Genomic DNA, 15,683 nt, shown 5'->3' on the forward strand with positions numbered 1-15,683 from the left:
GTAAAATGAGTTGAGTCAGTGAAGGTAATCTGTAGTGGGCTTGTGATGTGTACTTCTTCCGCCTTGGAGGGAGCTGGCGCTCAATATCACGCAACTCGGGACAAGATCGGTTGTTTGATTTGCTCTAAGGAACATAGCGCCATTTAAAGGAGTGATTACCGGGGGAGCTGTAAATGTGAAGGAGAACCAGTTGAGGGGGAAGATTCCCGGTGTGTGATACTCGTCGTTTGGTGCGATGTAGGCAGGGTGGAGTAAGTGATGAGACAAAAGAGTCATTAGCCCTATTCGGACGCAATTAGTTTTTTTGGGCGAGGTCGGGTAATGTAATTAAAAACACCACATCTGTTATTTTTGTACCGTCCGAATTTACATGGCAGTAATTTTTACATGGCAGGAGAGTAACAATTCCAGCCAGAATAACCTACTGTTTTTTGGCAAACTGAAAAGTCCTCTGATAATACTAGTCCCGTGCGAATCAACATCCTTGTGTTTTGAGAGAAATGTCTGACTTTGACAGGTGTTTTGTTGCTCACGGTTTGAGCAAGAAAACAATAACTGATTCGATGAATTGAACAAAGTGCTGGGCATAGCCTATATAAGAAGGGCCGACATGCACCAACAGTCACAGTGAATGATTTGGTTTAGAGGATCTCCTTACCTTTTGTACGAATGAATTGAATATCGCCAAATGCATCATTCAAAATATTGCTCCTATTCAATGCAACCCTTGCTGTTAATAGATCGCAAATCGGCACACGACTGACCTGTAAAACATATTTAAACATATTTAGCAAATAAACTCAGCAAAAAAAGAAACGTCCTCTCACTTTCAACTGCGTTTATTTTCAGCAAACTTAACATGTGTAAATATTTGTATGAACATAACAAGATTCAACAACTGAGACATAAACTGAACAAGTTCCACAGACATGTGACTAACATAAATTGAATAATGTGTCCCTGAACAAAGGGGGGGGTGTCAAAATCAAAAGTAACAGTTAGTATCTGGTGTGGCCACACTGCCATAGTACTGGCAGTTGCATCTCCTGCCTCATGGACTCGGCACCTATTTGCCAGTTCTGCTGTGAGATGTTACCCGCACTCTTCCACCAAGGCACTGCAAGTCAGACATTTCTGGGGGGAATGGCCCTAGCCCTGCACCCTACGATCCAACAGGTCCCAGACGTGCTCAATGGGGATTGAGATCCGGGCTCTTCGCTGGCCCATGGCAGAACACTGACATTCCTGTCCTTGCAGGAAATCACGCACAGAACGAAGCAGTAATGGCTGGTTGGGCATTGTCATGTCTGGAAAGGTCATCTCAGGAGAGCCTGCAGGAGGGTAACGTCAGTGGTTCCTGGGTGAGGACCTACCTTACAACAGGCCTACAGCCCTCAGTCCAGCCTCTCTCAGCCTATTGCGGACAGTCGTGAGCAGCCGATGGAGGGGATTGGTGTTGTTGCTGGTGTAACTCGGGCAGTTGTTATTGCCATCCTGTACCTGTCCCGCAGGTGTGATGTTCGGATATACCGATCATGTGCAGGTGTTGTTACACATGGTCTGCCACTGCGAGGACGATCAGCTGTCCGTCCTGTGTCCCTGTAGCGCTGTCTTTGGCATCTCACAGTACGAACATTGCAATGTATTGCCCTGGCCACATCTGCAGTCCTCATGCCTCCTTGCAGCATGCCTAAGGCATGTTCACGCAGATGAGCAGGGACCCTGGGCATCTTTCTTCATCTTTCATATTTCGGTGTTTTTCAGAGTCAGTAGAAAAGCCTCTTTAGTGTCCTAAGTTTTCATAACTGTGACCTTAATTGCCTACCTGTTAGTGTCTTATGGACCGTTCCACAGATGCATGCTTATTCATTGTTTATGGTTCATTTAACAAGCATAGGAAACAGTCTTTAAACCTTTACAATGAAGATCTGTATTTGGATTTTTACGAATTATCTTTGAAAGACAGGGTCCTGAAAAAGAGAAGTTTCTTTTTTTGCTGAGTTTATAAGCAGGCTATTTATTAACAAACTAGGCTATAACGGACTAACATTTGAATTGGAGTTGATGACAACGCAATACATTAAAGACCGTAAATACACAACTTGAACCAACCACATATTTAGCCATGGAGCACATTCTGATTGGCCAGTAATGGGCCAATCCTCGACACACCATAACTTGTTTATTCATTAAAACCCAGCACTTTAGTGAAAACACAGCTCTTTCAGGTTATGAAAATATAAACAAATATTATTAAGGACACACTCCCGAACCTAAAACGCTACCGCCAGCGCTGAGATTTACCATTGCATTAGGTTTGTTAAAATAGAGCCCTGAATGTCACATTAATGGTGCGTTTTGTAAATTCACTCTGGCTATCTACTCCAATTTCAGAGCACTCTCATCCGAATGTGTCAGAGCTGATGAATTTAAGAACGCTCAACACCCGGTGTCAGTAAAAGGCGGCAAAAGAGAGCGCGGAATTACATTTTTGCCAGTGTGACAAAATGAAAACTTCGCGCGCAATTGAAATGTCAAAGAACGCCGCGGTTCGTGCCAAGAGTCGTGGGTGAAACCATTCACTTCAGGAAAAGGGGTGATTATAAATAAAGTTTCCTTTCATTATGTGTTGTTGAATTCATAAGAATTATTTGCTGCCATTGTAGTAAGGTTGGCAATACGAGAGGTCTTCGGACGTACTATTTTTGTTTTATTTTCTTTTAGTGAACAACTAGTGGGTTTTGAGTACTTCTCCCCTATTTGGGAAGTTGGTCTACCTGCTCCTCAGTCTGAGAGAGATACTTCCTCTGTATATAAACACCTGTTTTTAAAACTGTATAACACAATAGTGTCTTTGGAAAACGGTTTCATATAACATAAAGACAATAGCGAATGTGACTATGTATTTATTTATCCGTTAATGTATTTAAGACCTGTTTCGGTAAGTTTATTTTCTTTAAATGTTTTATTTCACCTTTATTTAACCAGGTAGGCTAGTTGAGAACACGTTCTCATTTGCAACTGCGACCTGGCCAAGATAAAGCAAAGTAATTCGACACATACAACAACACAGAGTTACACATGGGATTACACATATTTTTTGCTGGTTTAGTTTGCCATATTAATGACGAGCTAAATAACACCGTCGGTCACTGCACTACAATGTCTCGCTAGCTACTGCTAGCAGGTGATTTATTGAAATATTAAGTGAATGTTTATTTTTTTATTAATGTCACTTCACATTGAGGCCATGTGTCACTACTGTTGCTCCTATCTAAAATATATATTGTGTCCTACCTAACCAGTGAACGTGTGAGTGTGACCGTCCTGTCAATGCCTGTCATCACTGTTTGATATCTTTTACTGCAGGTATGCTTTACTGTATTTTTGTTATTTTCTAAACACAACGCATGTATATTATACGATCACTTTGTGGATTGAGTCTGAGAGAGATATTCTGAGAGTAGTGAACATGTGACTGTGACCATTCTGTCAATGCCTGTCATCACTGTTTTATATATTTTACTGCAGATAAAAACCAAGTCAACCTGAAGTGTGGTTGTCCATGTGTCTTTCTTCTCGGGGGTTATGTGAAGTTGGTTACACCAGCAGCACAGTTAGTCACCGACGCTCTGGACAACATGAAAACAGCCTAACCTGCTCTGCAAGGGTGAGTAAAATGATCTGAGTGATGTGTTCTCTCATTTGTCTCTGGAAGTAGCTAGCAAGCCTGTTAGCGGGTGCTTGACTGCCGTTGTGAAGCCAGAACGCCGGATCAACCCTACTCCACGGCCAGAGCGTCCAATGAGATCTCTGAACCCTCTGAGAGCGAAACGCTCTGAATTTATGACCGGACAATCTGACAACGCTCATGGAATTTATACCGGACAATCTGAAACGCTCTGAATTTATGACGGGCAATCTGACACAAGCCTGAATTACGGATGACCGTCTGTTATGACGAGATCTGACAAACGCTCTGAATTTTATGGCCGGATAATCTGACAACTCTCTGATTTATGACCGGACAATCTGACAACGCTCTGAAATTTATGACGGACAATCTGACAACGCTCTGAATTTATGACCGGACAACTGACCCCTCTAAATGACGACAAATCTGACAACGCTCTGAATTTATGACGGGAAATTCTGACAACGCTCTGAATTTATGACCGGATAATCTGGACACTCTGAATTTTGACGGATAATTGCAACTCTGATTTTATGACCGGATAATCTGCACAACGCTCTGAATTTATGACCGGATAATCTGACACTCTGAATTTATGACCGGTAAATCTGACAACGCTCTGAATTTATGAGCGGATAATCTGACAACGCTCTGAATTTATGGACGGATAATCTGACAACGCTCTGAATTTATGACGGATAATTGACAACTCTGATTAATTTGACCGAATAATCTGACCAACGCTCTGAATTTATGACCGGATAATCTTGACAAACCTCTGAAATTTAATGACGGACAAATCTGACAACTCTGAATTTATGACGGATATCTGACATCGAATCTGACAAACGCTCTGAATTTATGACGGATAATCTGACAACGCTCTGAATTTAGACGGATACATTGACAACTCTGAATAATTTTATGACCGGATAATCTGACAACAGCTCTTGAATTTATGCGATAATCTGGACAACTCTGAATTTATGACCGGATAATGTGACAACTCTGAATTTATGACCGGATAATCTGACAAGCTTGATTTGGGATATCTGACAAACTTTATGAGCGGCATCAATTGACAACGCTCTGAATTTATGACCGGATAATCTGAAGCAGCTTCCTGAATGTTGCCGTATGTGACACGTCTGTATCGAAATCTGACAACTCTGAATTTATGACGGATAATCTGACAACGCTCTGAATTTATGACGGAGTAATTGACAACGCTCTGATTTATGACGGTATAGTCTGACAACTCTGAATTTATGACCGGGATAATCTGCAACGCGTCTGAATTTATGACGCGGATAATCTGACAACTCTGAATTTATGACCGGATGAATCTGAAAACCTCTGAATTTTATGACCGGATAATCTGACAACGCTCTGAATTTATTTGACCGGATAAAATCTGACAACCTCTAATTTATGACCGGATAATCTGACAACCTGAATTTATGACCGGGATATCTGACAAGCTCTGAATTTTATGACGGATAATCTACAACGCTCTTGAATTTTTAATGACCGGATAATCTGAACAACGCTCTGATTTTATGACCAGAAAATCTGACGCTCTGAATTTATGACGGATAATCTGACAACGCTCTGAATATATTGACCGGATAATCTGACACAACTTCTGAATTTATGACCGGATAATCTGACAACGCTTCTGAATTTATGACCGGATAACTTGACAACCTCTGAATTTATGACCGGATATTGACAACGCTCTGAATTATGACCGGATAATTTGACAACCTCTGAATTTATGACCGGATAATTGACAAACTCTGAATTACTTGAGACACCGCAGCGCACTCTGGCACTCCAGATTGAATTTTTACGAACACACCCTGTGTTGTTACACAATTAGTATGACGGTAATAACACAAGTTTAATCATTCCAAAACACTTTCAATAATTGACCACTTTTTCTTTTGAAACACACCTGTTTGTACGGACTAGTTAGGTGGTAATAAACACAAGTTTATCAATCCATGTCCTCATGCAGACTGTTGGTTCACATTTCAGTAATCATTTGGGCATTTCACAACGACTGTCTACTTCAATAATGGAAAATGTAAAACAAGGTGATTATTCTAATTTTTTATAAAACTATATCTCTCCATTACCTTCTATTAGTTCTTGACAACAAGGCAGTTGCTTTATTAATTTACTACCATTCTGTTTAGACAGGACCTTTCCAGAAGTTGAGGGAAGGGCAGTATGTACGCTCCACTGAGTAGGCGGGGCATTCTATTACAAGTACCCTATATATGCAGTGATCACAATAGTCTCTGGTTTAGACGTTGGTTGCCATAACATTTACGCCACGTTTTGATTCATCATTGTAAAGCCTAAGTTATTTGGTTGCCTTCGGAACAGTTCATTTTTTTTGAAAGTATACAAACGTGATTATGATTTGATTTACATTTGTCCCTCATTTCAAGATTACGGACCCTGACGTTACTATTTGAACTGAACTCTCATTTAATATGGAGAAACTATTATTTTATAAAAAATGTTTCAAAAGAAACCATTTAACATTAAAATAGTTATAGTGTTAAAGCTGCTGAGCTGGGGAAGGGGAAAGGGGATACCTAGTCTCAGGTGAAGCTGCGGAAGGGGAAAAGGGAACCCTAGTCAACAGGTGAGCTGGGGACAGGAGAAAGGGGATACTAGTCAACAGGTGAGTGGGGAAGGGGAAAGCGATTACCTAGTCAGCAGGGAGCTGGGGAAGGAGAAAGGGTACCTTAGTTCAACAGGTGAGCTGGGGAAGGAGAAAGGGGATACCTAGTTCAGCAGGTGAGTGGGGAAGGAGCAAAGGGGATACCTAGTCAGCAGGTGAGCTGGGGAAGGGGAAAGGGATACCTAGTCAGCAGGTGAAGCTGGGGAAGGGGAAGGGGATACCTAGTCAGTAGGTGAGCTGGTGGAAGGAGAAAGGGGAGCTACCTAGTCAGCAGGTAGCTTGGGGAAGGAGAAGGGGATACCTCGTGAGCAGGTGAGCTGGGGAAGGGAGAAAGGGGATTACCTAGTCAGCAGGTGAGCTGGTAAGGAGAAAAAGGGGATACCTCGTCAGCAGGTTGAGCTGGGAAGGAGAAAGGGGATACTAGTCAGCAGGTGAGCTGGGGAAGGGAGAAAAGGGGATTACCTAGTCAGCATGTGAGCTGGAAGGGGAAAGGAGATAACCTAGTTCAGTAGGTGGGCTGGGGAAGGGGAAAGGGCGATACCTTAGTCAGCAGGTGAGCTGGGGAAGGGGAAATGGGATACCTAGTCAACAGGTAACTGGGGAAGGGAAAGGGGATTACCTAGTCAGGTAGGACTTGAAGCTGGGGAAGGAGAAAGGGAACCTAGTCAGGCAGGTGAGCTGGGGAGAGGAAAGGGGATACCTATTCAAACAATTGTGAAACTGGGGAAGGGGAAAGGGATACCTAGTCAACAGGTTGAGCTGGGGAAGGGAAAGGAGATACCAGTCAGTAGTTGAGCTGGGAAGGGGAAAGGGGATACCTAGTCTAGCAGGTTGAGCTGGGGAAGGAAAGGGGATACCTAGTTCAGGCAAGGTGAGCTGGGGAAGGAAAGGGGATACCTAGTCCAGCAGGTGAGCTGGGGAAGGGGAAAGGGGATACCTAGTTCACAGGTTTGAGCTGGGGAAGGAGAAAAGGGATACCAAGTCAGCAGGTTGAGCTGGGAAGGGGAAAGGGATACCTAGTTCAACAGGTGAGCTGGGAAGGAGGAAAGGGGATAACCTAGTCAGCAGGTGAGCTTGGGGAAGGGGAAAGAGATACCTAGTCAAACAGGTAGCTGGGGAAGGGGAAAGGGTATAGCCTAGTCAGGCAAGGTGAGATGGGGGAAGGAGAAAGGGGCTACCTATTCAACAAGGTGAGCTGGGGAAGGGGAAAGGGGATACCTAGTCAGCAGGTGAGCTGGGAAGGGAAAGAATACCTAGTCAGGCAGGTGAGCTGGAAGAGGAAAGGGGATACCTAGGTCCAACAGTGTGAGCTGGGGGAGGGGGAAAGGGGATACCTAGTCAACAGGTGAGCTGGGAAGGGGAAAGGAGATACCTAGTCAACAGTGAGCTGGGGGAAGGGGAACAAGGAAAAGATATATAAAGAAGTATATGACTAGGGGATCCTAGGGGTTTTCAAAAAGGGCAGGTTTGAGTGCTGGGGGGAAAGGGGAAAAAAAAAACAAGGGGGGGCGGCCTGACAATACCTAGTCAGTAAGGTGAGCTGGGGAGGGAAAGGGGATACCTAGTCAACAGGTGAGCTGGGGGAAGGGAAAGGAGATACCTAGTCAACAGTTGAGCTGGGGAAGGGGAAATGGGATACCTAGTCAGCAGGTGAGCTGGGGAAGGGAAAGGGATACCTAGTCACAGTGAGCTGGGTGATAGGGAAGATACCTAGTCAGCAGGCTGGTGGAGAAGGGGAAGGAGATACCTTAGTCAGCAGGTGAGCTGGGGACAGAGGAAAGGGATACCTAGTCAACAGGTGAGCCTGGAAGGGAAAGGGGATACCTAGTCAGCAGGTGAGCTGGGGAAGGAGAAAGGAGGATACCTAGTCAACAGCGTTGAGACTGGGGAAGGAGAAAGGAGATACCTAGTCAACAGGTGAGCTGGGAAGGGAAAAGGGGATACTTAGTCAGCAGGTGAGCTGGGGAAGGGGAATGGGATACTATCAGACTGGCTCGATATGCTACCGTTCACTTCACTGAGTCTACTTCACCTCTTGAGATGGGAAAACATGTTTTTTTAGGAGCTTGAACGTGCTCTTTATGGGACAATGTTACAATTACGTGGAATAAATAGTTGTATTTAAACCAAATTACCCAAAAGGCACATGTTGATGGATATGACCCTCTTATCAACCAAATGACTTAATTAATAATATTGAATAATTTCACAGGTCATTTCAACCAGGTCCAATGGCAGCCCTATGGTGAAGTCTGAGCCGCCTTAGAGCCAATGTAAGTGAAGTTATTTTTAGTTTTAATTTAGTGTATGACTCTTGAAAGGGTCCACATAATAAAAGCCATCATCAGCATCAAGGACAGAGCGGATCTTATCGTGTGTGTATAATATTTATCAATACTGTTTCTCCAAATATGATGAAAATATACTGCAGAAGTATCCTCAAAATACTTCTATCCTCACCATTTCGTAAAATTCAGAACATGAAATATTTGACACAAAAATCAATATTCTATTTTCTTTTACAGATTTATCCAGAAACGGAACACTGTTCACTCATTCTCCTTTCAGTTTCCCCAACTCATAAAATAACCAAAGAGGAAATCACCTGCACCAAAACGAACAATATTTAGAGAGCACTTGAAACTAATGACACATTCAAGGGAGGTTTAAACAAATGGAAAGAAGACACTGAAAAGGAAAGACATTGTATTCAAGAGTGTAAGGGGTACATAGTAAGCCACTTTCATGTTGGCTGGATCAAAGAGGATGAACCTTTCTCACTATTGAGATGGTCACACATGCCACAGATGAAACTGGCAGGAGTAACGGATGAGGAAACAGACAATTATGTAATTTCTCTATGAGACAACAGGGATGGAAAAAACAGCAAAACAAAACCATACTTGGAAAACAAACAACTTCAGTCCATACGGACCTCTATGTTGTCTATGCCAAAACAGAAGGAGGAAGTTGAAGCAGGCTCTACGAAATGGATGGACGCTTCTCTGACATTGTGTTTTGAACAAAAAATGTCAGCCTCTCTAGCGATCAACACGCGAAGCAAGGTTTCAATGGGGCAAAATAGCAAAAAAACTTAATGGTCGAAACTTTGAAATCTGTCTGACAAAACATAAGGAGAAGAACGGCAACTAAGATGGAAACATCTGACTCCACAATAAAAACAAACGTAAACTCTGAAGGGAGACGCCACACAAACATTCTCTGTTCGCCCAAGCCCTGACTCTGAAGGAGACGCACACAGACGTCTCCATCGACGCTAACAACTAAAACATCGAAGATGTAGGGGAGTCCTCTTCAAAAACAGAAAGCAGAAACGGAAATGCAATCCCATTCCAGACCATGGTGAAATATTGACGATCCTTCGCAACCAGTTTGATGATCTGGTGAAGCAGATGGAAAGTAGGAGGGAGGACAGCCAAAAMAAGACATTTCCTGAAGAGTTGGATCTGATGAAGCAGGAATTCGGGAAAATCAGACAAAAGTTCTCTGAGGTTCACAGAGTGAAGAAATTGATTGAACTTGGTGCCTCCGTTTGTCAGGTGATTGTTGACGGTGTTCAGGGTGTTCAGGGAACAGGCTTTGTGCTGTTTGACAACTTCGTCCTAACAAATGCACATTTGTTTGGTGACAATGTAAGACATAACATGCAGCTGTTAGTCGATGTATCTGTGAAGTTCAACTATGAAAATCCAAATGGATCCGATGTGAACGTATTCAAAGCKAAAACCCTGCTGATCGACTTTCAATATGAAGATAAGGGAAAACATTATATAGACTATGCCATACTGGAGATGGATCCTCAGAATAAGAAGCAACAGAAGAAGGTTCCTCCTGGTCTCCTCCGTGAATATGGCCCAGTTCCAGCATGCGGTGGGGCCTGCCTCATTGGACACCCAGGTGGACTGGTGAAACAAATGGAACCCACCTCCATCATTGGCAGTGAGATAAGAGAGGAGGCTGCGAATAAATATAAACGGGAAAATGGACATGCAATCTTCACAATAAATGATGATGTTGAAAAAAACAAAAAGCGCTACGAGGAAGTGATGCAGGAGAACAAGGACGACTTTGTGACCTATAACACCTCCTTCTTCCATGGATCTTCTGGCTCTCCAGTCTTCGATGACCTTGGTCGAGTGTTTGGRATGCATACTGGTGGCTTTGACTATGAGGATAAACTCACTCAGAGCAAACAGAGTGTGTTAGAGTACGCCCTCCCTCTGTTCACCATATTACAGAACTTTGTCATCCGTTTGAGGGAGGACAACAATCAGGCAGTTTTGACAAGAGTTCAGGACGAGGCACAGAAAAACCTCTTCCTGTTTGAGGCTCTTTTCAAGACCGATGTGATTACCTATCATATGTACGTAGAATGTTCAAAATACAAGCTAATACAATGCCACCCAGTGGTTGTCCTGGGAACAACACAACAATGCCACCCAGTGGTTGTCCTGGGAACAACACAACAATGCCACCAGTGGTTCCTTGGAACAACACACAACGATGCCACCCAGTGGTTGTCCTGGGAACAACACAACAATGCCACCCAGTGGTTGTCCTGGGAACAACACAAACAATGCCACCCAGTGGTTGTTCCTGGAACAACACAACAATGCCACCCAGTGGTTGTCCTGGGAACAACCACAACAAGCCACCCAGTTTGTCCTGGAACAAACACAACAATGCCACCAGTTTGTCTGGGAACAACACAACAATGCCTATTAAGAATTCAGAGGGAGGCTGCAAATACTGTAATGTCAGTATTCATGTTCAACATTCCACTAGTGCCTTTCAGGGTATTGATAATATTACTTGTCCTAGGTCAAAGGTACATGTTTATTTTAATAATTTGTATTGTTTTATCTCATGCACCTTTTTTTCGTTAATTCTCATCACTGGTTCCTTACGATGGATTCTGCATTTCTGTGAATATGGCTTCCTTTGAAAAACAGACTTTGGCCACAGTGGCCTTCCCTGCAAAAATAAACATTTAATAGATTAAGACATCTACCTAGATCAGATGCAACTATCTAAATATTGTTTTATTGTGTTCTACATTTTGATTACTTGTCTTTTGCTTTAACTTGCTTGAATAGAGTCCGTGTTGAAATAGATCGTGTTAATAGAAATCATGTTGAATAGAGTCGTGTAAATAGAGTCGTGTTGAATAGATCTGATGAATAAGTCGTGTTGAAATAGAGGTCGTGTTGAATAGATGTCGTGAGATAGAATCATGGAATAATATTGGAATAGATCATGGCCCTAGACCATGCATCAGGACTACCTGGCATGATGACTCCTTGCTGTCCCCAGTCCACCTGGCTTGCTGCTGCTCCAGTTTCAACGTTCTGCCATGAACCCTGACCTGTCCCAGACCCTGCTGTTTTCAACTCTCTAGAACAGCAGGAGCGTAGAGATACTCTTAATGACAATGAAAAGCCAACTGACATTTACTCCTGAGGTGCTGACTTGCTGCACCCTCGACAACTACTTGTATTATTATTTGACCATGCTGGTCATTTATGAACATTTGAACATCTTCCATGTTCTGTTATAATCTCCACCCGGCACAGCCAGAAAGACTGGCCACCCCTCATAGCCTGGTCCTCTCTAGGTTTCTTCCTAGGTTTTGCCTTTCTAGGGAGTTTTTCCTACCACCGTGCTTCAACCTGCATTGCTTGCTGTTTGGGTTTTACGGGTTTCTGTACAGCACTTTGTGACATCAGCTGATGTAAGAAGGGCTATATAAATACATTTGATTTGATTTTGAATAGAGTCATGTTGAATAGGGTCATGATGAGTAGAGTCATGTTGAATAGAGTCATGGCTCACTACTTTTGTACTCTTCTGAGACGGTGACTTCCCAGTGACTTCAGGTCCTTTGTAGCTCAGTTGGTAGAGGATGGTTAGATTCCTGGGACAACCCATACTTACAAAACAATATTTTATGCAGCGTAACTGTAAGTCTCTTTGGATAAAAGCTTCTGCTAAATGGTATATTATATTACTTCATCGGTCCATAGTTTTGCTTTCTTGGTTTGACATGTAAAGGATAATAATGAGTACAATGTGGTAACTGTGATTACATTGGAATACTGTATGTATCATTTAGACATTGTTACAACTCATGAAAACAATCATGCATAAAACTAGTGACAGACTAATCAATAAATGTGTTGACAATTACAGCTTGCTTATTGCAAGTGGACCAAACAATGGTGTGTCTGATCACATGACTGTGACCACACAATGGTGTGTCTGATCACATGACCAAACAATGGTGTGTCTGATCACATGACCACACAATGGTGTGTCTGATCACATGACTGTGACCACACAATGGTGTGTCTGATCACATGACTGTGACCACACAATGGTGTGTCTGATCATTTAACCGGAACCCGACCATGGAACTTGAGAAGAGAGAAATAACATGAATCCATTTAGAGTCGACAGAGTAATATTGTCATCCTGTATTTGATCTAATGTCCTGGCTGTAGAGCTTGTGATTTATATAGAAATATCTCTTATGGTGATTTAGCCCTCAACTACAGCAGAGGAGGCAACCCGCTCTTCAACATTAGATTGGATGGTCTGCACTAAACAGTACAAGGTGAGACAGTGGTACATGACTTTTACATAGTCACGTTTCAGTAAAGTGATAAAGTAGCAGAATACTATGACATGTACTGCATACAAATATCATGTAGCTTTTTTTAGACAAGAATAGAACAGGAAATAACTGGTAGTTCAACGACAATCAAGTCAGACTTTATTTATTTTGGTGATGTGATTTTAAAAACCAAAAGAGAAAGCACTTAATAATCTACGCTATTTAAAAACAGATTAAAGTTCTACATTTCTCATCAATCACATCTGGATTGATCAATTGTACCTATTTCCTGATCATAGCTAAGAGAACAGCCCACATAGCCCAGGTTCTATTGTATAGGTTAACACATTACATAGCCCAGGTCCTACTGTATAGGTTAACACATTACATAACCTATACAGTAGGACCTGGGCTAACACATTACATAGCCCAGGTCCTACTGTATAGGTTAACACATTACATAGCCCAGGTCCTACTGTATAGGTTAACACATTACATAGCCCAGGTCCTACTGTATAGGTTGACACATTATAAGCCTGGCTGCAATTAGGGTGTTTTCCTCTGGTGCAGATTTACAATCCCACAGATATGAGCTTCATTAATTACACACATCAAATACAACACAAATCAAGCACTGGTCAAATAAAATACAATTTAAGTTCAATGATAAGTCACAATGTGCAGAGTCATTACAGACTTCACCTGCAGTGTTTTGACAGGATAGTGTTGTGAAGATGAGTTTTGACAGGACAGTGTTGTGGAAATGAGTTTTGACAGGACAGTGTTGTGGAGATGAGTTTTGACAGGACAGTGTTTACGGTAACTAAAACGCTACGAGCGCTACCCGCTAACTAAGCGGCCATTTCAACCATCCACACTCACCCCCCTTACCTCCTCCTTTTCCGGCAGCAACCAGTATCCGGCAACAGCATCAATGTAACATATAACCTATTAGTACCGTCCCCTCCCCGACACGGCATGGAACCAACCCTCTGCACACATCAATCGACTGACACCCACAAGCATCGTTACCCATCGCTCCACAAAAGCCGCGCCCCTCAGAGCAAGCAACACTACAATAGGTTTTCAGATCAATGACGTAACTGAGAAGAACCTACTAGCCACCGCGCTAACTAAACACCATTTCACATCCGTTACACTCACCCCCCCTTTCAAACCTCCTCCTTTTCCGCAGCAACCATGATCCGGTCACGGCACCAAGTTAACAGTATAACTTTATTACCCCCCTCGCCCCACGACGGTCGCGAAACCAGACCCTCTCACACATCAACACTACACCACGAACATCGGTACCCATCGTCCACAAAAGCCGCGCCCTGGCAGAGCAAGGCAACACTACTTAATAGTTTAGAGCAAGTGACGTAACTATTGAAAACGCTACTACCGTTACCCCTAACACGACCATTTCACATCCGATACACTCACCCCCCTCAACCCTCCTAACCTTTTCCCAGCAACCATGATCCGTCACGCACCAATAACAGTATAACTTATACCGTCCCCTCGCCCCGAACGGGGTGCGAAACCAGGACCCTCTGCAACACAATCAACAACTGACACCCACGAAGCATCGTTAACCCATCGCTCCACAAAATCGCGCCCTTGCAAGAGCAAAGGCAAACACTACTAATATGTTTCAGGACAAGTGACGAACTGAGAAACCTACTAGCGCTACCCGCTAACTAGCTAGCCATTTCACATCCGTTACACGAGGCTACTGTACCCAAACACTGTTGCCTGTTAGCCTAGTGCACTTTAGCCAAAAACTGTGCTGTGCCTAGCTACTGTACCCAAACACTTGTGTAGCCTAGCTACTGTAGGCCCAAAAACGTCTGTTAAGCCTAGCCACTGTTAGGGCCAAACACTGTGCTGTTAGCCTAGCTACGTTACCAACACTGTGCCTGTAGCCCAAACACTTTGCGTAGCCTAAGGCTACTGTTAGCCCAAACACTGTTGCTGTTACCTAGGCTACTGGTTAGCCCAAACACTGTTGCTGTTAGCCTAGCTACTTTAGCACCCAAACACTTGCTTTAGCCTAGCACTGTTATCCAAACCACTTGAACCTTTTAGCCTAGCTAACTGTACCAAACACTGTTCTGTTAGCCAGCACTATTAGCCCAAACACGTGCTTACCTAGGCTACGTTAGCAAACACTGTTGCTGTGCCTACAGTGTGGTTTACAGACAACTAATAAACTTGATAGAACAGCAGCATAGTTTCATCCAAAGCTTGAACACAAGACGAGAGAAGTGGTCTCCCGATACAGGCGGCTGATCTGTGTGAAACTGCGAGAGAGAATACTCTATAGAGAGGTAAACAAAAAACGGATTATAGCGTGTAGATTATTAACAAACCTTAACATTAAATATCCTTTATAGAGTAAAGTAAAAACCCAAACTGTCCATGCATCAATACCGGTATATTCAAATATGTATTTCGCTCAGCCCATACTGCATTACTGTGTAATATATACGCTTTAATAATAAGCATATACCATTGTGAACAGAAATGTGGATGAAGAATACCTCTGTGAGTTTTGTGATATCGACAGAATACACCAAGCCTCCGAAATCTCCACTCCGGAGCTGTGATATCCTGGAATCATCTTTCACAAAAACTCAAAAACTCATCTTCAA

The 15,683-nt window shown here is 43.0% G+C and overlaps 1 protein-coding gene across 1 annotated transcript; it reads left to right on the forward strand.

Annotated features, from left to right (window-relative positions):
* The first annotated feature begins 9,455 nt into the window (after positions 1-9,455).
* LOC112076078 (serine protease FAM111A) lies at positions 9,456-11,423 on the forward strand. The gene is made up of 2 exons (XM_024142964.2): positions 9,456-11,075; positions 11,106-11,423. The coding sequence occupies exons 1-2, from the start codon at positions 9,806-9,808 to the stop codon at positions 11,297-11,299; spliced, it is 1,464 nt and encodes a 487-aa protein (XP_023998732.2). The 5' UTR covers positions 9,456-9,805; the 3' UTR covers positions 11,300-11,423.
* Positions 11,424-15,683: the final 4,260 nt, after the last annotated feature.

The sequence above is a fragment of the Salvelinus sp. IW2-2015 genome, unplaced genomic scaffold (assembly GCF_002910315.2).
Source record: "Salvelinus sp. IW2-2015 unplaced genomic scaffold, ASM291031v2 Un_scaffold3555, whole genome shotgun sequence".
In the NCBI taxonomy this organism is placed as follows: domain Eukaryota; kingdom Metazoa; phylum Chordata; class Actinopteri; order Salmoniformes; family Salmonidae; genus Salvelinus; species Salvelinus sp. IW2-2015.